We start from the raw sequence: 26,298 nt of genomic DNA on the forward strand, positions 1-26,298 counted from the left end.
AACCATGGCATCCAAAACCTTGACAAATTTCTGTAGATGTGCGGTGGATAGGATATTGACTGCCTGCATCACAGCCTAGTATGGAAACACCAATGCCCTTGAATGGAAAATCCTACGAAGAGTAGCGGATATGGCCCAGTCCATCATGGGTAAAGCCCTCCACAACACTTAGCATATCTACACAGAACAATGTCAGAGGAAAGCAGTATCCATCATCAGGGACCCCCCCCCCAACATCACCACCCAGGTCATACTCTGTTCTCACTGCTGCCATCAGGAAGGTACAGGAGCCTCAGGACTCACACCACCAGGTTCAGGAATAGTTATTACCCTTCAACCATCAGGCTCTTGAACCACCACATTCAAGGACTCTTCATTTCAGGTTCTCGATAGTTATTGCTTATTTATTTATTTATTTATTTATTGTTTCTTTCTTTTTGTCTTTGCACAGTTTGTTGTCTTTTGCATATTGGTTGCTTGTCTGTCCTGTTGGATGCGGTCTTTCATCGATTCTATTATGGTTCTTGGATTTATTATGCCCACAAGAAAATGAATCTCAGGGTTGTTTATGGTGACATACACGTACTTTGATAGTAAATTTACTTTGAACTCATTCAGGTAGGGCTAATGCGAGGCATCATCATTCAAATCATGCAAGAGCTTGCTAAGGATTATTCCCTATCATCGTTTAAGTACTGGCTCTTATTAATCAGCATTATCACTAGAAAGTCTCCACAGGAACATCCCAAGAGGCTGCTATCTACTAAAACTTTAACAGGAATAACCAGACAAATGTGGCTTCAGCAAATTATTTCATAGCAAGAAACTCAGCCCCTTACTCCCAAAGTCTCTAAATTCTCTACAAATGAATAATCACTTGGCTAGAAGACTGCAATTCTAACAACACTCAAGCAGCCAGAAGCCAAACCAAACCTCCTGATTACATTACATTCACTCCATTCACCATTAGTGCACAATGGCTGCATTGTGTATTATAAAGTGCATAACTGTCACCCATCAAGGCTGCTTGAAAAGTACACCTAACAGACAGACCCATCAACTTCTATAATCAGATAGGGTAGCTGGTACATAGGAATACTATCAGCCCCGGGCTGCTTTGTCCAATCACTCACTATCCTAACAGCTCACTCATCGTTAATGGGTCAATATAGCTTACTTCCTATCCAACAGAACTACAAGAGTACCACAATCAGAAATCTATGGATTATACCAAAATAAAAGCATTTATTTATAAATACAAGTCTAAATTTTCTTATAACTCAACTGCTGCATTTCACATTCTAAACCTTCTCGAACTCTACAAGCAACAAAACAGAATCCTGCTTCAGGAAGGTTGCAAAGACCAATTTATGTTGGAGATTAACAGGATCAATAGGTATCTGACCTCATGCCCAGTCACAGTTGCAGAAAATATTCTGCAACCATGAACCATAAATCAACAGTTAACATTAGTCTAACACTGGCACATTTAAAATCCAATTCATCCTTACCTGTGGCCCGGCACAACTGATCTTACAAACATCACAGTAATGGATCTGAGGTTGCTTGGGTGGCTGCTTTGGCTTCTGCTTATTCTGGAAAGGAACTTTCTTAGTGAAAGTACTCCCAGCCCAAGCTGCAGCTTGTTTTTGTTGTTGTTGCTGTTGCTGCTGCTGCTGTTGGTAATAGGAAGATGCAGCAGAATATACCGCAGCTTCATATCCGGCATATGTAGCGCCTATAAAATAAACAAATTGTTATTTCCTCACAGAACTTCCAAGCTTTCAAACACAAGAGAATTTCAATTTTGAGAGAAAGATTATAAACAGATGAAAACTCATCACCATGACATTAATATTAAAGTATTTCTTAATATCTGTAGGATGCTCGTCTTGAAGCTGAAAAAGCAAATCCTGTGTTCTTGGTGGCTAACGTTGTTAGACTTAATTGATGACCCAGTGAATTTTTTTTCATGTTATTACTCTGCATGAAGATATTATTCACTCAACTGGATCAAGGGAGATTTACAGCAAGAATTTATATTTGTGTATGAAAATATGTAAGTCCATGAGAAGCTATTCATATCAAAGTCAATATACAAATTTGATTTCACGCTACTCGATTCAAAAAAAAAAGCTTGAAAGCTGATTCCCAACATTAAACAATCTATTTTTAAAAAATCCAAAAGGCTCAAGTTTCGAAGTGCCTTTCCTTTAAATCAGCAGAACGCACCACATTTGGTACTGCATCTTGGAATCTATGCTTGTTTATCTTTTATACTTACCAGTATACGTCACAGCAGTCGAGCTATATGTACCACTCTGTGTATAGGATGGAACCACAGTGGCAGCAGCTGCAGCTGCTGGCTGCACAGTAGTCGAAACAGGATAAACAGTAAAGGTAGTAGTCGGGTTTGGTGTAGCTGGCTTGATGGCCGTCACCTGTCGAGTCTGTTGAGCTTGTGTATATTGTGTAGCAGCTTGACTGTATCCTGCCTTGGCAGCTGGAACAAAAACTTAACTCTTAGGAATTGATACAAAACAGTAGTTTCTCATCAATATTCGTTAAAACCATTAGTACACACAAAACCCAATCTACAATTCATCTACTCCAATGTAGTATGCTTGGTGTGTCAAGGCCGACCTGGATGGGAAAGGCAGTTTCCCGGAGCAAATAGCTTTCACCACATTGCATCCAGATACAATTGTATGGTCTGACACCAGCAAAGAAGTGGTTATTGGTGAACTCACAGTCCCCTGGGAAGACAACATCGATGAAGCCCATGAACGCAAGTTAACCAAGTATGCAGAATTAAGATCAGAATGCAGAGACAGAGGGTGGAAGGTCTCATGCTATCCATTTGAAGTAGGCTGCCGTGACTTTATTGCGTTCACTTTCCAGAAGTGGCTGTGTGACCTTGGCTTCACTAGAAGAGAGATCAAGCCAACCAGCAGGGCAATAGCTGAGGCAGCAGAGACAGGATCAGCGTGGGTGTGAACCAAGTACGCCCCAAGGGGCAGATAGTCGGACAGTGTATCCATCTTCTGCAAACCCTTCAGTAGTTGCATAGACACCTGAAGAGCAGGCTATCTGTTGGACGGAAGCGATCAACAACTCTGATAGAGGCAGATGCCAAGTTTTTAAGGTCACCAGTGGGAGGTGGTGCTTTAGCACTGCTGGCCCACCACCTCGAGGGAGTCTTGATCATAAGTGAGCCAAAATTCCTGAAGACAGGTGGCAGATCAACTGATGATCCCACTGGTGATAGCACAGGACAGTTAACATCTTAGTCCAAGTGTATTTTCAATTCTGCTACTCCATGCAGCTCAATGCTGCTTTAATATTTTGCTCTTAACACATTATCTTAAACTTATATTTACATCTCTAGTCACCTTTTCATAGATCAACAAATAGGCATTTCTGTTTTCCCCAGCTGATGATATCCAGAGAGTATATCACCCAAACTTAGCAAGATATGGAGTAGAGCAGGGGTGCAAAGACCTCTTGCTTAATGGTATTGGTCCAAGGCATAATAAAAAAGGTTGGGAACCCCTGGAGTAGAGGCTTATTTTGTCATCAGATGGAGTGGGAGCTCCAAAAGGAAGCATTTGTTCCAAATACCCTATATAGAACTTGCAGCCAATTATACACTTCTCCTTTCCATTAAATTTTGTCAATTCATTTCTAATTTCTTAACAGAGTTGCAGACTCACCAGCTTGATAGTAGGCTTCAGCAGCAGTTGGTTGTGGCTGTGCTGCAGCACCAGGCTGTTGATAGTATTGTTTACTGTCATAGGCTATTGCTGGTGCTGTAGAGCGCACATATGTATAAGTATCCTGAAATAGAAGGGTTCAATTAAAACCTTATCTTAACGTTTTAGCTCTTAAATATGAACTGAAAAGCAGACTTTTAAAATAAATTTTGGCCTAATGTAGTATATGAAGGGCCAGCCAGTGGTGTAGTGGCATCAACATTGGACTTCGAGGTAGATGGCCAGAGTTCAAATCCGGCTGGGTCCCAACCAGATCATCAGCAGTATCTGCGCAGAAGAAAGGCTTGGCAATCCACTTCTGTATCTTGCTGTGAAAACCCTATGGGCACCCAACAACATAGTACCTGAACCCGTACCAGTATCCATCTTAAGCAATGTGCATAAAAACTGAATGGGTTCTAGATAGTTATGAAATTGGTACAAGTTATAATCAAAAACGCAAATCTAACTATAAGCAATATCTCTAAAAATAATAGCCGTAATATTTTAAAATGATAAAGTAATATGTGGAATTCTTTATTTATTTTTTGGAACACGTACATTGCTGGCAACCCAAGTTAGGATTCTGTAGAAAGTGCAGACTGCAGCTAATGTAGATGGATGGTATCGAAAGTGAATGCTCGGACTTGAATACCCACACCTCCCCTCCCCACCCCCCATTTGAAATATCTACCCAATTCTATTCTAACATGCTTTTGCCTTGGCCTCACAACTAATGTGTTTCTAGTCACCTCATTGTTCAATCTCATGAAGAGTGACACAAACAAGAGAAAACCCACAGACGCTGATGTTGACAGTACTTTTTTCCATAGATGCTGCCTGGCCTGCTGAGTTCCTCCAGCATTTTGTGTGTGTTGCTCATGAAGAATGAGTCATGTTGTTACACTTCAAACTACCAAAAATTATTTCTCCATCTCTCCAAAATGATAAAGCTATTATATTCCCCTAACTTCCAATCTCCCATCATATATTTTATATACCCTGAAAAAAAACATTGATGTCTATTTTACAATTCTAACAATGCAAAGCACTGAATTGGATTCACATAAACAGACAAGCTATTTAAAAAAAATATTGATTAAAAATGCACTGTGCTGATAGCTTATAATAATTTATCTCTCTTCCTCCTCTGACACTTTGTGGGGAAAAACTCTCTAGAATTAACAAATACAGCTATAAAAAGTGATCCAGTCCATACCTGGTAATTCTGCGAGGTGACTGGTGGAGGTGGCGGTGGGGCTTCTTGTTGCCGCTGCGTATAACCGTACTCCGCTGCGGTATGAGTTGCTTGGTATCCTCCATAGGCTGCGGTGGCTGCAGCTGCAGCAGGGATTGGTCTGGCTGCCGTAGCAGCCGCTGCAGGAGCATAAGCTGCCGTGACAGCATGAGCAGCTACTGGTGCCTGGTGGACTGTATAGCTGCCAGCTGTGGTTGGATGGGAGTATGCAATGCCAGTGGCCGGCTGTTGGCTAGTCAAAAAGACAAAACATTCAGTGTTTAGAAATACAAAACCTGAAACGGATGCTCAGAATTTGATTTGACAAGCTGCATCTCAGGAAATGCTGTAGAGATTGGTGGGATCCAATAGGTACAGAAAAGTTAACTTGCTTTAGATTTAATGTATTAGTTCAAATATTTTGCCTTAGCTGTTCCATTCCAAAATGCTTCTTGGACTTTTAACATGATAAACTGCAATACCTTTTTTCCAATCAGGTAGAATGTTGTCGTTTCTCAGGGTTCACGAGTGGTTCACATCTTTGATCTTAACCTTGTAACCTCAGGCGGGGGGGAGGGGGGCAGAGGAACGGGGCAGCAGATGTACCAAGAAATGACAGAGTGTAACAGACTTAAGTGCTACTTCCTTAGAGTTCAATAGTTTTCAATTGCTTCTGAGTTAAGAGGGATATTGAGTGACCGTGCAAAGTTCTAGCAAATTCACTTTTGCCCTAGGTTGTAGCTGACACAGTCAGTGATCAGGGCAGCAGAAGGAAAACATTATTCATTTCTCCAACTACATAAAAGCAAGAGTACACCATTCTCCATTGTAACCAATCGATACAGTTATGGTTAATATGCCATAGGCTTCAACACCACTTCTCTGCCAACTTCCCATGTCCCTCAAATCTATTAACTTCTCTTTACATACCCACAGTGATTCAGCCTCCACGATCCCAAAGGTTCAAAATTAGAGAATCACTATCCTCTCCAAGACCACCCTATGGATTCACTTTTCACCCAATCAGCTCATCAATATCCAGATGCAGAGTCATCATAACACACCCACCAGCTTTCTTCATCCCATATGTCCCCTCTTAAAGTTCACTAATACGGACTATAAATGCATATTGATCCTTGTAAGTTGAAAAAGATACACTCGGACTCTGTATTCCATATATTAATTTGGCTGGAATAGACTGGTACAGGTTGCAGGAAAATTGAATTAAACAAAATTGGCAAGCAGGAATACTATTCAATGTTACCATGAACGACACAACTCAGCACAAAATGTGAGAACACATTGCCAACATTTCTTGATTGCAATATAGACCAACATAATTCAAAGCAGAAGAGCACAATACTTGTTTGCAAAACTGCTCATTTCTTCTCCACCTAACCTTCATTGGTATCAAACACTGAAATGTATCAAAGCCAATGTATTCAACACCAGACAAAGTAACATCTTCCAATACGTCAGTGGAAAGAGTAAGCAGAGATGAATACTGAAGCACAATGCAGTTAGTAGTCTTAACTGCATTTATTTCAGTGCAAGGATCTTCACATGTAGAGCAATGTGCTGAAAGCATGGATCAGCCCGTGGGATTATGTTGCCAACACAAAAGCAGACTGAGAGAAGGACAGGACTAGCAGCTTAATATTCTGGGTATAGAAGTTTAAGATATGATAGAAAAGGTGCAAAAGAGGTGGGGGGGGGAAGCAAGCCTGCATCAGACAATTAAGCTACATAATGCAGTGGTGATCATTTTGATGGGATGATACAATAGGCCTCCCACTAGTCAGGAATTAAATTATACAGCTAAAGCGTAGAAGGGTTAAAAGGAATTGGCTGTAGCAGTCGGGGATTTTCACACTGTCTAATGTTAACTCCGATTGCCTCAGAGCAAGAGGCTTAAATGAGAAGGAATTTGTAAAATGCACAAAACCACCCAAGAAGGTTTTTCTCAAGTGCATGGGGAGTCCTTTTCGCTTTGGTGGAATGCGAAGGAGTAGGAAGACAGGCTGTGCTATGCTTGACCTTACCTTAGGAAATGAGATTAAGCAAATGAATAGAATTTCTGAGAAGGAATCTTTTGGGAACAGTGACCAGTTTGATATGCTTTAAGATAGTCATGGAAAAAGGCAAGATTGGTCGTCAAGATAGGCCCCTAAACTGTGGCAAGGCAGATTCTGACAGTTTAAGATGCCAGCTGGAAGAGGCAGAATTGGGAGCCACTGCAAGGATGGGTGGGAAGAACAATATCTGAAGAACAGGAGGCATTGATAAGCAATATAGTAAAAAGTCAGCGTGTCCCTGGAAAGCCAGGAGGCAAAGATGGCAAGTTTAACAACAGTTATTAACAGATATTGAAGCTTTGATCAGGGAAAAGGAATGCCAGGTATTAAAAATTGTTACCAAACACGTTATTTGAGGTTTTTAAGGACTATGGGAGAAAATTGGCTCCTTAAGGTTGTTATAGCTGGGGGTGGTAATGGGAGTAAGCTCCCACTACCTATTAAATGCCCCCAATAACATTTGTCTCAAAACATAAGAACATAAGAAATAGGAGCAGGAATAGGCCAACTAGCCTGTCGAGCCTGCTCCACCATTCAATAAAATCACGGCTGATCTGGCCATGCACTCATCTCCACGTACCTGCCTTTTCCCCATAAACCTCAATTCCCCTATGTAAAAGTCTATCCAATCTTGTCTTAAACATATTTTCTGAAGTAGCCTCCACTGCTTCATTGGGCAGAGAATTCCACAGAGTTACCACACTCTGGGAAAAACAGTTTCCACTCATCTCCTTCCTATCTATTCCCCAAGTATTGAGGCTATGTCCCCTAGTCCTAGTCTCACCTATCAACTTTCCTTCCTGTATCTTACCCATCCCTTTCATAATTTTATGTTTCCATTAGATCTCCTCTCACTCTTCTGAATTCCAGAGAGTTCAGTCCCAGGTGACTCAATCTCTCCTCACAATCTAACCTCATCATCTCTGGAATCAACCTGGTGAACCTCCTCCGCACTGCCTCCAAAGCCAGTATACCCTTCCTCCAGAAAGGAGACCAGAACTGCACGCAGTACTCCAAGTGTGGCCTCACCAGTACGCTGTAAAATTGCAGCATAATCTTCCTGCTCTTAAATTTAATCCCTCTAGCAATGAAGGCCAACATCGCATTTGCCTTGATAGCCTGATGCACATGCAAACCAACCTTTTGTGATTCATGCACAAGCACTCCCAAGGTTTTCTGCACAGCAACATGCTGTAACTTATTACAATTTAAATAATAACCTGCACTTCTATGTTTCCTTCCAAAGCAGATGACCTCATATTTACCAATATCGTAATCCATCTGCCAGACCAGTGCCCACTCACTTAGCCTACCTACCATATCCCTCTACAGACTCTCTGTATCTTCTGCACTCAATTTAGTATCAAACTTACACTACACTTGGTTCCCTCTTCCAGATCTTTAATGTATCTCATGAACAGTTACAGGCCCATCACCAAACCCTGCAGCACATCGCTCACCACTGATTGCCAACCAGAGTAACACCCATGTATCCCAACTCTCTGCTTTCTATTAGTTAACCAATCCTATATCCATGTTAATACATCATCCCCAACTCTAGGCATCCATATCTTATGGCTAAGTCTTCTATGTGGCACCTTATCAAACGCCTCCTGGAAATCCAAGTAAATAGCGTCCATATGTTCCCCTCTATCAACTACGCTCATTATATCCTCAAAGAGCTCCAGTAAGTTTATCAAACAGGATCTGCCTTTGTTGAATCCATGCTGTCTGCCTGATGGATCCATTTCTTTCCAGATGCCTCGTTATTTCTTCTTTAATGACAGTTTCAAGCATTTTTCCAACTACAGATGTTAAACTAACTGGCCAATAGTTACCTACCTTTTGCCTACATTCTTCTTTGAACAGTGGAGTAACAATAGTGGCGTCTCCTAATCTGCCAGGATCTGCCCAGAGTCCAATTTTGGCAAATTATCACCAAACCCTCTGCTATAACTTCTGTCATTTCTTTCAGTACCCTGGGATGCATTCCATTAGGACCAGGGCAGCCGGAGGCTGTGGTGCACATTGACATCAATGACATTGGAAGAAACAGGGGAAAGGTCATGCACAGTGAGTATAGGGAGTTAGAGAAGAGGCTGATGAGCAGGACTTCCAAGGTAGTAATCTCTGTATTACTCCCAGTGCCATGTGCTAGTCAGGTCAGGAATAGGATGATTGTACAGTTGAATGAGAGGCTGAGAAACTGGTGCAGGGGGCAGGGATTCAGGTTCTATGAAAGTCTCCCACCGTTCCACCATCTAGCCTGTGTTCCCAGTCTACACTAGCTAAATCCTCCCTCATTCCATTGTAGTCTCCATTGTTTAGGCATAATACACTGGTTTTCGATGGAACTATTGCATCCTCCATTTCTACGAGAAACTCAGTTATACTGTGATCACTCTTCCCTTTTTTTTTGGCATGTGCCTGCATGCGTACGACCGTGATGATGTCTTTTGCATGGGGGAGGGGGAGGGGGAGGGGGAGAGAGAGAGAGAGACGGACTGACTGACTGGCGTGCCGCTCCTCACACAGACATTTTTGCAGTATTTTCCCTTTATTTTACGAAGTCGAGTTGCAATCTTGACACTCAACCCGGCATGGATGGAAAGCGTAGTTGGGGGTGGACTTGACTAGTTTCAAACCCGGGAACCTCCACTCCCGGGTCCGGCGTTGATGTCGTTGTGCCACCAGCCGGCCCAGTGATCACTCTTTCCAAGATGATCATTAGCTACAAGATCACTAATTCTACCTGTCTCATTGCACAGACCATTTCCAAGATAGCACGTTCCTTGTAGATTCAGCAACATGCTGTTCAAGAAATCCATCACAGTGAGTATGACAGCTGAGTATTACCTAATAACATATAGTTTTCCCATTTTTATGAAAACGTTTCACCAGTTGTACTTCAACACATCAAATTCTCCAATATACTACTTTTTGTGCATAAATATCTATAAATAGTTGCAACTGACTTCTTCAGTATCTGGTCTATGGGAATCATCTACGTACAAATCAAAATATATTTTAAAACATTCTGGCAATGAAAATCCTCATTTAAACTTAGGTCCCAAATCATAGAGGCACTTTCTCCATACTGTAACACTTCATACTACACCATTATATGTTGTAATGAATTGATCTGCATAAACAGTACTCTAGACAGGTTTTTGCCACTGTACCTCAGTACATGTGACAAGAATAAATCAATTTATCAGGAGCATCAAGACTAGGATGGCAAGACTGGGTAACAGCGTCTTCCCTCAGGCTGGGAGACTAATGAATACCACTGAGGTCTCATCACGAGGAAAGTGAGCTGTTTACCGTTTGCCTGTTTTGAGCATTACATGCACTTCGAATTGTATTTTATTAACTTATTTGTGGTAATGTTTGGTATTAAGTGCTGCGTGTGATTCATGTTTTGTGGGTGCACTATGGTTCAGAGGAACATTGTTTTGTTTGGTTGTATTTATGGACAGTCAGGTGACAATAAACTTGAAGAATAAATTTATCAATTTAATTTCTCCCAGCAGGTCAGACAGCATTAACAGACAGAGAAACTGAACATCCTATGAAAAGGCCCATTCTAAGTCGAGGTCATCAATCCAAAACATTACCTATTCTCTCCACAAGTATTTCCTGTGCTGATGAGACTTTGCAGCTTGCTTTAATATCAGATTATTGGCCTCTGTAGTTACTTGCATGGGATCGTTCGATGCGGAAAGCCATGATCACCCAAGCGTGCAGTGCACAAGGCACATGGAGAAGTAGTTATTTGCTTTTCCATTATGGTATCGTCAGTGAATGTTTTCAAGCACCACATCAAAAAAGGTAATTACTAAACAATGCTTCAAACCAAAAATCCTTAATTCAGCCATCAAATCTCACTTTCATCATTCCTCTCAAGTCCTTGAACATACTGCCATCTTAACACTAATAGATTTCCTTAAAATTTATCATTCAATATTCCTACAGTACAATTTTTCACCAAAATCACATTTTGGTAGCTCTGATTTAACAATGAAATTTCATTTTCCTCATTATCTGTCCATTTCCATTCTACTGACCATCTTGCCTTGTCTATATCCTGGAAAATGTCCTTGCCGTTTTATTCATAACAAATCCAATGGAATCACAACAGCAACAGCAATGTTTTCTCTGCATTCATGTTTATCACTTACAACAACAAAAAAAACAACGGTATTTTAGCACACAGTAATTCTCAGTCCTTGACAAAATGCCGTACACAAGGCTGCTAAACAAGCTAAGATCCTATGGTGTAGTGATCGACGCAATGTACAAACACTGATAGAAAACTGGCTGACTGGCAGATCTGGGCAGAAACATAGAACACAGAAATCTACACCATATTACAGGCCCTTCGGCCCACAATGTTGTGCCGACCATGTAACCTACTCTAGAAACTGCCTAGAATTACTCTACCGCATAGCAATCTATTTTTCTAAGCTTCATGTACCCAAGAATCTCTTAAAAGACCCTATCGTATCTGCCTCCACCACCGTCACAGGCAGTACATTCCACGCACCCACCACTCTCTGTGTGAAAAACTTACTCCTGACACCTCCTCTGTACCTACTTCCAAGCAGCTTAAAACTATGCCTCCTTGTGTTAGCCATTTCAGCCCTGAGGAAAAAGCTTCTGGCTATCCACACGATCAATGCCTCTCATCATCTCATACACCTCTATCAGGTCACCTCGCATCCTCTGTTGCTCCAAGGAAAAAGGCCAAGTTCACTCAACCTATTCTCATAAGGCACGCTCTCCAATCCAGGCAGCATCCTTGTAAATCTCCTCTGCACTCTCTCTCTCTACAGTATCCACATCCATCCTGCAGTGAGGCGACCAGAATTGAACACAGTACTCCAAGTGGGGTTTGACCAAGGTCTTATATAGCTGTAATAGTACCTCATGGCTCTTGAACTCAGTCCCATGGTTGATGAATGCCAACACAACATACACCTTCTTAATAACACTGTCAACCTGCGCAGTAGCTTTGAGTCCCATGGACACAGACCCCAAGATCTTGCTGATCCTCCACACTGCCAAGAGTCTTATCATTAACACTATATTCCATCTTCAAATTTGACTCCAAAATGAACAACTTCATAGTTATCCGGGTTGAACTCCATCTGCCACTTCTCAGCCCAGTTCTACATCTTTTTGATGCCCTGCTATAACTTCTGACCACGCTGCAGTCTATCCACAACACCCGAAACTTTTGTGTCATCAGCAAACTTGCTAACTCACCCTTCTACTTCTTCATTCAGGTCATTTATAAAAATCACAAAGAGTAGGGATCCCTGTGGAACACACTGGACACTGACCTCCATGCAGAATACGAACCATCTACAACCACCCTTTGCCTTCTGTGGGCAAGCCAATTCTAGATCCACAAAGCAAGGTCTCCTTGGATCCCATGCCTCCTTACTTTTTAAATGAGCCTTGCAAGGGGAACTTTACATGCCTTACTGAAATCCATGTACACTACATCCACTGCTCTACCTTCAATGTGCTTTGTTACATCCTCAAAAGAATTCAATCAGACTCATGAGGCATGACCTGTCCTTGACAAAATCATGCTGACTATCCCGAATCAGATAATGTCTCTACAAATGCTCATAAATCCTGTCTCTCAAGATCTTCTCCAACAAATTGCTTATCACTGAAGTAAGACTCTATGGTCTATGCTTTCTTGGGCTATCTCTAATCCCTTTCTTGAACAAGGGAACAACATTCACGACCCTCCAATCCTCCAGAACTTCTCCCATCCCTATTGATAATGAAAAGATCATTGTCAGAGGCTCAGCAATCTCCTCCCTCACTTCCCACAGTAGCTTGGGGTATATCTCATCTGGTCCCAGCACCATATCTAACTTAATGCTTTTCAAAAGCTCCAGCACATCCTCTTTCTTAATATCTATCTGCTCAAGCATTTTAGTCCGCTGTAAGTCATCCCCGCAATTGCCAAGGACCTTTTCACTGGTGAATTCTGAATCAAAGTATTCATTAAGTACCTCCACTACCTCCTCCAACTCCATGCACACATTTCCACTATCGCACCTGATTGGTCCAATTCTCACACAGCTCATCCTCTTGCTCTTAACAAACTTGTAGAATGTCTTAGGATTTTCCTTAATCTTGCTCGCTAAGGTGTTCTCATGGCCCCTTCTAGCTCTCCTAATTTCATTCTCAAGCTCCTTCCTGCCAACCTCGTAATTTTCTAGAACTCTATCAGTAACTAGTTTCCTGAATCTTTCTTCTTCTTAACAACACTTGGAGTACTATGTTCAGTTCTGGTTACCTTACTACAGGGAAGAATGTGGATACTATAGACAGACTGCAGAGGAGATTTACAAGGATGTTGCCTAGATTGGAGGGCGCACCTTGTGAGAATAGATTAAGTGTATTTGGCCTTTTCTCCTTGGAGCAGTGGAGCTTAGAAAGATAGAGGGCTGTGCTCTAGGGAGTCTCAAGAGTAGGTTAAATGGTCGGCACAACATTATGGGCTGAAGGGCCTGTATGTGCTGTAAATTTCTATGTTCTATGTTCTAACTAGATCTTCAACATCCTTTGTACACCATCGTTCTTTTACCCTACCATCCTTTCTCTGCCTGAATGAAACCTACCTATGCAAAACACCATGCAAATGTTTCCGGAACATTTGCTACATTTCTGCCGTGCATTTTCCTGAGAACATCTGCTCCCAAGTTCTTGCCTAACAGCATTATATTTCCCCCTACCCCAATTAAATGTTTTTCCCAAATTGTCTGCTCCTATCCCTCTCCAGCGCTATGCTAAAGGAGATAGAGCTGTGAGCACTATCTCCAAAATGCTCTCCCACTGAGTGGTGACACCTGATCAGGTTCATTTCCCATTACCATATCAATTACAGCCTCTGGCTGGGGCGGAGGGGCTGAGGCGTGCAACAAGAACTGGCAGGAGCGGACTGCCAAGGTGAAACAGAAACTGGGACTGTGGGGAGGGCGCTCCCTGTCGATAACGGGCAAGAACCTGGTCATCAGGTGTGAGGTGCTCTCAGGGCTGCTGTACTTGGCGCAGGTCTGGCCCGTCCCCCGCTCCTACAGCTCGGAAATCACCCGGGCTGTCTTCAGATTCGTCTGGGGATCAAAGATGGAGCGGGTGAGACGGACCGCCATGCACAAGTCCCTGGACAACGGGGGCAAGAACGTCCCCAATGTCGCCCTCACCCTGATGGCCAGCTTCGTATGTGGCTGCATCAGGTTATGTGTAGAGCCCAGGTATGTGGGCACCAAGTACCACTATGTGCCCAGGTTCTACTTGTCGCCCTGGCTACGAAAGATGGGTCTGGCCCCACTCCCGCGCAACGCCCCAGTCAGCTGGTCGTTGCCGGCATACCTGTCCCACGTAGCAAAGTTCTTCGAGGAGAACGCCTTTGACCACAAGGCCATTAGGCAGTGGTCGGCACGAAGTGTCCTGCAGGCACTGCAGGACAAGGACGTGATGGACACAGTGGGGTGGTTCCCTGAGCAGACTGTCCAGTTCATCTGGCAAAATGCCTCATCGCCAGATCTCACCAACAGGCACCAAGACCTCGCCTGGCTGGCGGTGAGAGGGGCCCTCCCAGTCAGAGCCCTCCTGTACGCCCGGAATGTCGTCCCCGCACCCCACTGCCCACGGGAGGACTGCAGTGAGGAGGAGTCTGTGACCCACCTCTTTGCACACTGCCAGTTCGCAAAGAGGGTGTGGAGGAGGATGGACGGGCTAGTGTCACGTTTTATCCCCAGCAGCTGCGTGACAGAGGACTCTCTGATCTACGGGCTGTTCCCGGGGACGCACACGGAGACCAACATCCGGTGCTGCTGGCAGATCATCAACTCGGTGAAAGACGCTCTTTGGTCAGCCCGAAACTTGATCATCTACCAGCACATGGAGATGTCCGTGGGAGAATGCTGCCGACTGGCACACTCTCGGCTGCAGGAGTACGTGCTGAGGGACGCACTGAAACTTGGTGCAGCCACCGCAAGGGCCCGGTGGGGAAGGACCACAGTATAGGTTTTCTCCACCCGTGAGAGTGGGAGGGGTCGGTGGGCGAGGAGTATACCCCTCAACAATGAGATGCTAAGCTAAACTACTGGAGTGCCACGTGGGTGGCTATAAACACGGGTATTTTACTGAGTATAATGGAAACGTATGTAAAGGATGAAAAGTTATTGAATGGTTTATTGTATATATTTATTTTTGAATAAAGTATATTTTGAAATAAAAAAAAATCAATTACAGCCTCTCCTCCAGCTGGCTCTACATATTGCATCAGGAAACCTTCCTAAACACACCTAACAAACTCCACCCCATCTAAAGCCCCTGCACTACAGAGATGCCAGTCAATATTAGGAAAGTTAAAATCTCCTAGAACAATAACCCTAATATTATTGGATCATTCCAGTATCTGCCTCCCTATTTGCTCCTCAATGTCTCTGTTACTATTGGGGGGGAGGGGGAGAAAGAGGAGGGTCTATAAAAAAAACACCTAGTTATTGCCCCCTTTCTGTTTCTGACTTCCACCCACACTGACTCAGTAGATAATCCCTCCATAAAGGATCCATTTCAGGATGACTGGTTCACTTTATTGTCATTCAATCATACACAAGTATACCGTCAAACGAAGCAATATTCCTCCGGATTGAGATGCACAACACAGCATCTTTAACTCACACATTGAACAGAAAGTAATATTACCATCAATTAACAAATAATGAGGTATATTTACATGTTAAAAAGTAAACAGGATAACACTACTAGTGTTTCATACATGATGAGACCTGGATTGAGGCACCGAGTTCAGTAGTCTTACAGCCTGGGGGGAGAAGCTATTTCCCATCCTAACAGTCCTTTCCCTAATTCTGCAGTTCCTTCTGCGTGATCGTAGGGGTCAAAGAAGTTGTTAGATGGATGGGAGAGATCATAAACAATACTGACAGCATTACATACACAGCGCTCCTGATAAAAATCTCTAATACTTCTAATGGGTAGAAGAGAGACCCCGATGATCCTCTCAGTAGTCCTCAGAATCCCTCATCAGGACTTGCGGCTAGATGCCTTGCAATTCCCGTACCAGACAGTGATGCAGCTGGTCAGCACACTCTTGATGGTGCTTCTGTAATAATTGGCTAAAATGGGAGGGGGTCATTCTCTTTATTCACCCTGGCTGAACTGTTCACAATTGTATAAGTATTAAATTTTCTTGGCTTTTTCTACTTAAAATGAGAACTCCAATCTCTCCATTCCATTACCAGTTACATGCATAAAGTTTGCTAACAGCTTGTATTGATTTGGCTTCTGGGTTACAAATTTAATCCCTAGATTAACTAGTGATTCTCAAAAACATTCACATTCTTAGTGTGATGTTCAAAGTTGGAGTGATTGAAATGTATCAAGATTTTCCACATATCATTAGCTGCCTATTCTACTGTTACCACACATAGCCTCTAACCATGGGGAATGTTTTCCCATGAAAAATGATATGAATTTTTTCCCTCTCTCTCTGCATCAATGTTGTAAATTAACTTTATTGCTCGACTGCCTGTTGGAAGCCAAATTAGCAGATGATTGGAAGTTTCCCTTAGTCACTAATGAACTACCTAAGATTAGAGTGCTCCAGAATTTCAATGCCCCGTGTGAAGCACTTTCCTACATCATCCCTAAAATACCCAACTTTCATTTTAAAGGAACTTGCTCTTATAATTTCTCTTCTCCTCACTATCTCCCCTATTAAATCCTACACACAATAAGCATAAAACCTCTCCAGCAATAGCCCGCCTTTTCATTTTCAGTGATCATGTTTTACTATAGTGACCTATGACATGGTGAATGAATAAAAGTGGACTCTCTGCTTCAGGCACTGAGGCAAGAAAAAAGGGGAAATTCACCATTTCAGTCCTCAGGATTTGCGAACACTTGAGATATCATCAAAAAGAGTCAAGTTTGCACTGTCAGAAAAAAGGCATATTCAGATGATATTTCACACATCTGAGAACAAACTTCTTGGGAGAAATTCAGAAATACCCACACTAATAAAATTGGATACAAGTAAAAATAAAGAAATCGAAAGGAAGATAAAGCTTAGGACATTTTTGCTGTAGTCCATAAACGAATTTCCTGTATTTAGTATTCAAGCAAGTTTGACACGTGATAGTACTTAATTATATTATTGCAAACAGAAAATTAAAACAAAATCTAAGAATGAAGAACTGAAATGTAAATAGCGTTTTTGTCAAAAATGTTTCAAATGCCAATAAGGAAGCATTTTTCTCTTAGCTGACTTTTAAGCATTCGTCCTAAAAGGGCTAGTTGTTAAATTCTGGAAGAACCTTTATAATTATTAAACAATGAACAGGAAGAATTTGTTACTCCATCATTTTCTCTTGTATGTGATACAGAGCTGCTAGCCAAAATAAATTGAATCGGCTAGCTGGAATTCTGCCTGTAACCACAGTTACAAGTTAATGTTGCAAACATGTTCCCCTCACTCCAGCAACATTATGCTGAGCAAGTGATCTGGTTTGCAATGAGAACCTGCTTTGTACTTACTGGATACAAAATCTGAAGAATATTTTTTTTCTTACAAGCTTGTCATGAATAAATATAATTTAAGTTTAAGAACAAGTTAATAGGAAAAGCTTAAAGTAACCCTTTATTTGCCCAATTACATGTACTGCGAAGGTTGAAGTCATCACTGTCAACATTCCTATCCAACATTTTCCACCATTTATCTGTTCTTCTCAAAGTAATTATCTTTAGATATCCAGACTTGCAGTGTTCATCCATCCCTTAAAACGTTGGTGTAGAATCTAAATAACTGAAGTTCAAAACTGATTCATGAAGCATACCAATCAATACTGCTTGCCAACTCAAATATGGTCCATTTATCCATAACAACACACACAAAATGCAAGTTAGGAATAAATAGTCGATGTTTTGGGTCAAGACCCAAAACATCAAGTGTTCATAAATGCCTCCTGTCCCTCTAAATTCCTCCAGCATTTCACATGTGTGTTGCCCTGATTTCCTAGTATCTGCAGAATTTCTTGTTTACTGTTTATCCATAATTTTTGCTTTCTGACAATTAGTCCTTCAGCCACAATAATATTAACTTTTGTCCCATAAGCTCATAGTCTCATTTTATGTAGCAACTTTTGGAAGTGCTTCAAAATCTGAATCTATTATACAATCTGGATCCTCATCTATTTTGCTGGTTACATCCTTAAAATAACTAATAACAACTTTGCTTAACAGAATTTCTCTTTCATAAAGCATGTATAAAGCTGATTACCCATGCCTTTCACATGATTTTGCATTAAGAGCTGCTCAAAAGCATTCTTTCAAGACCTTGAAATTAAAATTCATACCATCTGTAAAATGTTACAAAATTATGCATCAAAATACGAGATAAATATTTAACAGTAAACTAATATGCACTTAGCTACTTGTTTTTGAAAAATGAATTCAGTTAATTTTGTGCATAATGCTAAAACAAGATCTATGTACAAACATGCAATGCCTTTTAAAAAGAGCAGAACATGAGGGTGAAGGAATATGGAAAAGGCACAGGGGGGAGCTTTTAAGATTACAAAGCGAGTAATCTTGTTCCACACAGGTGCAAAAAAGCATTACAGGCATGAAGTTTTCAAGTAAATCTAACATGAAGTACACCTACATTTGGGTTAATCTTGAAGTTATATACATGAAGGTGTACTTTGTTAAGAGCAGAATGCAATGCCAATCTTATGTTGAATGAAATTCTGTTCTGAAAATTTTCAAACTGCTTTACCACTAAGATTTTGGCTCTGGATTCTCACTAAACTTCACTTTTAAACACTTAACACTGAGGTCAGACCAAGCTTTTCCACCAATACCTCGCTGTACCACAATATTAAATCTTGTTTAATGATACTCCTGCTCACGGGTGAATTGAAATGAGGTTTGAGATGGATATTAGTAATTCCAATAAGCAACAGAAAAAGCTTTTGTTAAAATTGAAAAAAAATAGATGTCTGATCATAAATCACAACTGAGATGCAAAACAAAGCTGTATTTAAGGATAATACTCATAACACAAAGAACAGAATGGAAGGACATATTGATTAGATTACATGTTGGGCATGGATTATTTGGACCGATATAGTGTTTTTAAATTAAATTTCCCCACTGGAAATGCAAATCTCAACTATGATATTTGAATATTCACACATAAGCATTCCAAAGATTATTAATGATTTTAATAAAAGCACACATGATCACTTATTTTTCCTTCAAGATTCTGTATTCCCCAATTCACTCACAGAACTCCAGTGCTGTCAAAGATTGACCATCCTTAATTCCAGAAAATTTTACAAGGTCATTTCTAAGAAATGAGTTAACCATAATGTACTGGGTCCAGATCTTAAACTCTTCTCTCTTGACTATTAATCCATGCTCCTGGTTTACTTGTCTAGTATCATGTCCTCTATTAATTTCTACCACATACATGTTAAAAGCCAACAGACTTTTCGTCCCTCTTCCCTCCAGGAGAAGGTTCAGGAGCTTGAAGACTCGTACGGTCAGATTTGGGAATAGCTTCTTTCTAACTGTGATAAGACTGCTGAATGGATCCTGACCCGGATCTAGGCCATATCCTCCAAATATCTGGACCTGCCTCTGTTTTTTTGCACTACCTTACTTCCCATTTTTCTATTTTCTATTTATGATTTATAATTTAAATGTTTAATATTTACTAATTTTAACTATTTTTAATATCTTTAATATTTAATATTTGTAATCCAGGGAGTGTGAAGCACAAAATCAAATATCGCTGTGATGATTGTATGTTCTAGTACCAACTGTTCGGCGACAATAAAGTAAAAAAAGTAAAAGTAAAATGTTATGTATGAAAACTGGACAATATATTTATCTGGAAAAAAATGGTCACCAATCCTGATCATTTTTAAATCCACTTCCAATTACTGGTAGCCAGCACCTACATTCTGCTCCTCATGAAAATTCCCACTCAAATTTCAAATTTTCACCTCAGCGCCTGGGTACCAACTTTACTGGAATATAATTCCAGTGATTCTTTGATCAGTCAGTCAAGTTTCATGGATGGCCCACTGTTCTAATATTTGCTGAACACTTCACCAACTGTTCTGATATATAACTAAATTAGAACGCAGATTAGCCATATTTTGACAACCTTTTATCAGATACAAAGAGGAAAAATACAAACTGTTTTTTGCAACAAGTTACAAAGGATGGGAGTAGACAAATCCATTATCTCCTGGATTACTGACTACCTGACAGATAGATCCCAGTTTGTATGGCTGGGTAATTCTCTGTCTGAGTTGGTGGTGAGGGGCACTGGGGCACCTTAGGGGACTGTCCTGTCTGCGTTTCTGTTCACACTGTACCCCTCAGACAGTTAGTACAACTCTGAGTCTTGCCACTTGCAGAAGCTCTCTAATAACTCTGCAGTGGTTGGGTGTTATCAGAGATGGGCAGGAGTCAGAGTACAGAGGACTGGTGGACAAGTCTGTGGAGTGGTACAGGAGGAATCACCTGCTCCTGAATGTGGCCAAAACCAGGAAGATGGTGATTGATCTTAGGAGGAAAGGGACTGTGACAAAATCTGTATACATTCTTGGAGAAGAGGTTGCAGTGGTGGCATACAAACACTTGAGTGTTCACCGTGACAACAGACTTGACTGGAAAACCAACACCATGGCTGTTTACAAGAAGGGGATGAGCAGACTATTTACTAAGAAAGCTGAGATCCTTCAATGTGTGCAGCAGGATGTTGGAGATCTTTTACCAGTCTGTTGTAGCAAGTGCAGTCTTCTTTGCTGCTTTATAATGGGGGAGCAGCATCGGTGCTGGTGATTCAAAAAGACAAATAAACTCATCAAAAAAGCTGGATCCGTCCTTGGCTACAACTTTTGAGTTAGTGGTGGAGAAGAGCTCGCTAAACAGTTATCCATTATGGACAATCTGGCACATCCTCTCCATGACCGACTGAATAAACGGCAAAGCACCTTTTCAAACAGACCCATTCAGTTCCGCTGTCACAAGGATCGTTACAGAAAATTTGTTCCTACCAAATGCTGTAAGCATATATAACAGTTCATCTCTGTGCAACAGGAGAACACACATCATAGTTCAATAGTCTGTTTTAATTCGTACATTATTATTGCATAGTGGTACATGATTGTGTATATGATTATTCTGTACTTTATTATTAGTTAAGTCTGCACATTGCTAAGTGTGTTTTCAAATGTTGCTACTGTAATGAAAATTCCCACTTGGGATCAATAAAGTGCTTATTATTATGTCATTATACTGCTGCAGTAAAGTTAACACATTTCACGACATATGCTGCTGATATTAAACCTGATTCTGATTTCAAGCACATGCAGCTAAATACAGTACAGGACAGAAAAACCAAAGGATTTAGCCACTATTGAGCAATGCAAAATCAAGGAGACTGAAGACATCAAACTAAAGAAAAGCAGGTGGGGTTCAGATCTTGGAGAGATTGAGAGTGAAGCTAATATAAATCAGCAAACTACAGAATATGATAAGGGTTAGAACATAGGCAGTACAAGTTTGGATGAGCTCTAGTTTATAGAATGCAGAGAGATGCCAGTCATGAAAGCCTTGGAATAGTTCTCTATTTTAAGATTCATAGTGTAGTGTGCAATGACATTCTTGAAATGAGTAAAATTATAGCTGGGAAGTGCACAAATTTTTACAAAGTGTAACAGATACTAAAAGCTGTTCAATGATTTTTTTTCCAAATAATAAAGCTATGTAGGGATACCACAAATAGTAGGCTATTTGGTTCCTTCTGCCTGCTCCACCATTCATCAAGATCATGGTTGACCTGTCACCTCAGTACCACTTCACTGCACTGACTCTATATCCTTCAGTTTCCTTAAATTAATCACTCTTTTTCTTGAATTTACAAGGGACTACCATGTTGTGGCCATTCAGGTAACAGAATAACACAAGAACTGACCCTTCAGCCCACAATGCTGTGCCAAACTAGTAACTAACTGTACAATAAAACTAATCCCCTCTATCTACACAATGACCATATCCCTCTATTCTCTGCACATTCACATTTCCACTCAAGAGCTTTTTAAATGCATCTTATCATATCTTCTTCCACCACCACCCGGGCAGCACATCAGGCTCCAACCACTCTTGTGAAAAAATAATTGCCCTGCACATCTCCTTTGAATTTATCCCCTCACCTTAAATGCATGCCCTCTAATATTAGACATTTTGACTCGGGTAAAAGATATTGGCTATCTACTCTATACCTATCATAATCATCCTCGATCAAGTCTCCCTTCTGTTGATCACTACCCAGAAATGAGATTAAATAAAAATCACTGTCAGGGAATTAATAAAAAAAGGAATATTTTTCCCTAGCTCTCCTTTGTTAATACATAAGCAGATGATGCAATAAGATTGCACTCCCAGGTGGGCTCATTGCTTTTTATGCTCACTTTGAGGCATCTTCATGAACTCCCACTGCCCCCAATACCCAAGTGATTTCAGACTCTGAGGCTGATGTTTGAGTACCCTTCAGGAAGGAGGCAGAACCCACCAAACACATCTGACCCAGACGGTACTAAGAACCAGTGCTAAACAACTGGCTGGAGTATTTACTGACATCTTTAACCTTTAGCTTCATCAGTCTGAGATATCCACTTGTTTCAAGCAAGCTTCAATCATATCAGTGCACAACAACGCGATAACCTGCCTCAATAACTATCGTCCAGTAGCACTTACTTCCACTGTGATAAAGTGCTTTGTGAGGTTGGTTATGAAAAATATCAGCTCCTGCCTAATTAATGACATGGATATCCTCCAATTTGCCTCCTGTCACCACAGGACAACAGCAACTGCCATCTCATTGGCTCTTCACTTAGCCCTGGAGATGTGGACAGTGAAAGATGTATACATCAGAACGCTCTTCATTGACTACAACTCTGCATTTAGCACTATCATCCTCTCAAAACTAATCAATAAGCTCCAAATCCTAGGCCTAGATATGTCCTTGTGCAACTGGAACCCCAATTTCCTCACTTCCCCAGTCAGTTAGGATTGGCAACATCTCTTCCACAATCACCATCTATACAGGTGCACTACAAGGCTATGTGCTTCATCCCCTGCACTAATCATTTTATACTTGTGACTGTGAGGCTAGGTACAACTGCAATGCCATATTGAAGTTTGCTGATTACATCACTGTTATTGTCCAAATCAAAGGTGGTGACAAATTGGCACATGGGAGGCAGATTGAAAATCCGGCTTAATACTGCCACAACAACAACCCCTCACTCAACGTCAGCAAAACCAGGACTGATTATTGACTCAGGATGAGGAAAACGGACATCCATGAGCAAGTCCTCATTGGAAGAATCAGAGATAAGGTCAGCAACTTTAAATTTCTTGGTGTTATCATTTCAGAGTATCTGTCCTGGGACAAGCATGTTAAGTGTCATTACAAAGAAAGCAGCAGCATCTCTACTTTGTTGTTTATCGAAGATTCGGCATGTCGTCTAAAACTGACAAAGTTCTATAGATGTACCATGTAGAATAGCAAAGACAGCAGATTCTGAAATTAACGTTACCCCGATCTTGAGCGTCTAAAACCAAAATAAGGGTTAGAAAAAGTGTTTCTTCATACAAAGAGTCGTGAATCTCCAGAATTTTTCATCTAAGAGGACTCTGAAAGCTTTGTTTTTATGTTAATTCAAGAGCAAGCAACAGATTTTCATGTTTTAATAGAATAAAGTGACTTGGGATGAGTGCAGAAAAGAAATGCTGAAGTATATGATCTGCCATAACTTTCACAGAATAGGCATGAAAATCCCAGACCTGATGAAGGGTGTCAGCCCAAAACATCAACTGTTTATTCTTTTTCCATAAACACTGCCCGACCTGCCATCTATTCTTAATTCAAATACAGGCACAATTTGCTCAGTCTGTCTTCAACTCCAGGAATCTATCTGGCAAACTTTTTTCTCTACATAACTGACTTTATTGAACAAGCTCAAATCAATGCAGATCAAAATGACATTTTATTATTAATGTGACAATTTTATGAATCACAAAATGCTCCATTATTGCTTTCAAAAAATGTCTTTCTAATCTGGTCATCAGGAAAGAAACAGCTACCAGCAGTCAAACAAAGCTCTCCTGAAAGTACTTTGTATCCCAATGGGAAAGTGTGCATCTAACCAATCCTTTTAATAAGTTATGCCCAAAAACATTTTTAAGCAATCCTCCCCATTGGTAGAAAATAGTACACAAATTTTTGAAATAAAATTACCCTGTTTCTGGGGTTAAAATACAGAACAATTCTATGGACTACTGGTCTGTGTGACAAAAACATAACCAGGCATTGTAAGCAGTCTCGAACAAAGCCTATATTCTCATTCTCCCTGAAAAAAATTTCAATTTTACCAAGAGCCAATCCACATATTTACAGACATACAACTGCCCATCAAACCAGAGCAACCACATAAATAAAAGCACCAGACTGATGCTCCCTGGTAACATCACTTCATTTATCTCCAAGACTGTTCCTGTCAATCCAAGTTATTTTTGTTCTCACAGATAGTACGCATTGGCCAATCACACCTACATTCTGCACTACCATCTCCTGATTTCAGTTGGCCTGCATTCTTCCCTTCACATTTGATTCCACAGCACCAGAAGCAAGCTTGACTCTAAATTCCAGACCAAAAATCCCTCCTACTCCACAGAACTGTTAGACTTGTATTAAAAATACATACTAGGGGTAAGAAAAACAACAGCGGTCTTTGGAAACAATATTTTACCAGTTGTGATCAAACTTGCCAATTAATACTGCTGCAGCAAGAATAAGTATTTTAATACGTAACAATTTAACTTTTAAATTTTACAAACAAGAAAATCTACAGATGCTGGAAATCCAAAACGACATGCGCAAAATGCTGGAGGAACTCAGCAGGCCAGGCAGCATCTATGGAAAAGAGTACACAGTTGACGCTTAGGGCTGAGACCACCAGTCCTGACGTCGGCTGTTTACTCTTTTCCAGAGATGCCACCTGATCTGTTGACCTCCTCCAGCATTTTGTGTGTGTTGCTTCGAATTTTACAAGATTGCTTACTTAAGTGCTATTTTAAGAGCAGACTCGATGGGCCGAATGGCTGACTTCTGCTCCTTTGTCTTATGGTCTTATTGTGCTAAAATACAGTATCATGGAATGTATATGCCTTTAGTGATCAACCATTTCTAAAAAGATGCAAGAATTGAAACAAATCGATGATACTTTCAACAGTAGGGGAAAAGGGTCAAATTCCAATTATAGACCCCCAGCTGTTATTTCGTCCCATCTCATTTTAATGACCAACTCCAAACACAGCACTGCAACACCCAGTTCAGAAATCCTACAGATCAGTAATAACTGAGAACTTTACTGAATTTGATAGTGAATGACACGGTTCTGAACTGAAACATCAGGCTTGACTTCAAATTTTCCTTCTGCTGTCACTGTGTGTTAACTCCTTTCTGGGGAAGCTGTGTGAAGTGCAATTTAAAGTACTGGAAACCTGGTATAAATAATGTACTGTACTCCCATACGTGACGTGTATCAGATCGCAGCACGCCACATTAATACTTAAAAAGCCTGCCGACAGCACGTGCAGTCAAAATTCTGTTGAAACTGGAACTGGGAGTAGATCCAAATGCGACATTAAAGATTGAGCCATTGAATATATAACCGAAATAGCCAATTGCACATATGGAATGCTGAACATGGGCCAAATCCTTCCTCTTTACCCTCACTCAATCCCCCCACCCCACCAAACCCATCACAATGAAAACTCCGAATTTTATTTTGCACCTGCATACTAATGCACCAAGAGCTCGGACGCTAGTCGCACCTGTTTGATGGTAGATGTCCGCATGCAACGGACCGGGTTACCGTTATAAATCAAGGCTATTTTTCTTTAAAAATACAAAGATCAAAGTGGAATGCACGGGTTGATAATGCTCAGAAGAGATCCGGCTCAAGAGGCAGGAGGGACGAGTTTAATTTTAGTCAAAATAAATAGCTCAAACCAACCGCATTATTCTAAACCGCACACCAAGTCGCCATTTTGTGACTATTCAAAAGGGAGTTTTAATTTATGCACAACAAAGGGA

General features: G+C 41.0%; 1 protein-coding gene and 1 non-coding gene across 5 annotated transcripts in view; both read right to left on the reverse strand.

Moving 5' to 3' along the window:
• The window catches only part of zfr (zinc finger RNA binding protein), a 69,205-nt gene that overhangs the window by 41,751 nt on the left and 1,156 nt on the right, over positions 1-26,298 (reverse strand). For all 4 annotated transcript variants that reach the window (XM_072252303.1, XM_072252302.1, XM_072252305.1 and 1 more), the window contains exons 4-7: positions 4,972-5,242; positions 3,714-3,837; positions 2,285-2,503; positions 1,512-1,738 (exon numbers count right to left, since the gene is read on the reverse strand). In XM_072252303.1, coding sequence (XP_072108404.1) covers positions 1,512-1,738; positions 2,285-2,503; positions 3,714-3,837; positions 4,972-5,242 — 841 coding nt within the window. The remainder of the gene's footprint in view (positions 1-1,511; positions 1,739-2,284; positions 2,504-3,713; positions 3,838-4,971; positions 5,243-26,298) is intronic.
• Positions 17,487-17,632, reverse strand: LOC140195755 (small nucleolar RNA SNORA66). Its single transcript, XR_011885542.1, has one exon. It is a non-coding gene; the product is annotated as a small nucleolar RNA SNORA66 (small nucleolar RNA).

The sequence above is a fragment of the Mobula birostris genome, chromosome 3, assembly GCF_030028105.1.
Source record: "Mobula birostris isolate sMobBir1 chromosome 3, sMobBir1.hap1, whole genome shotgun sequence".
Classification (NCBI taxonomy): domain Eukaryota; kingdom Metazoa; phylum Chordata; class Chondrichthyes; order Myliobatiformes; family Myliobatidae; genus Mobula; species Mobula birostris.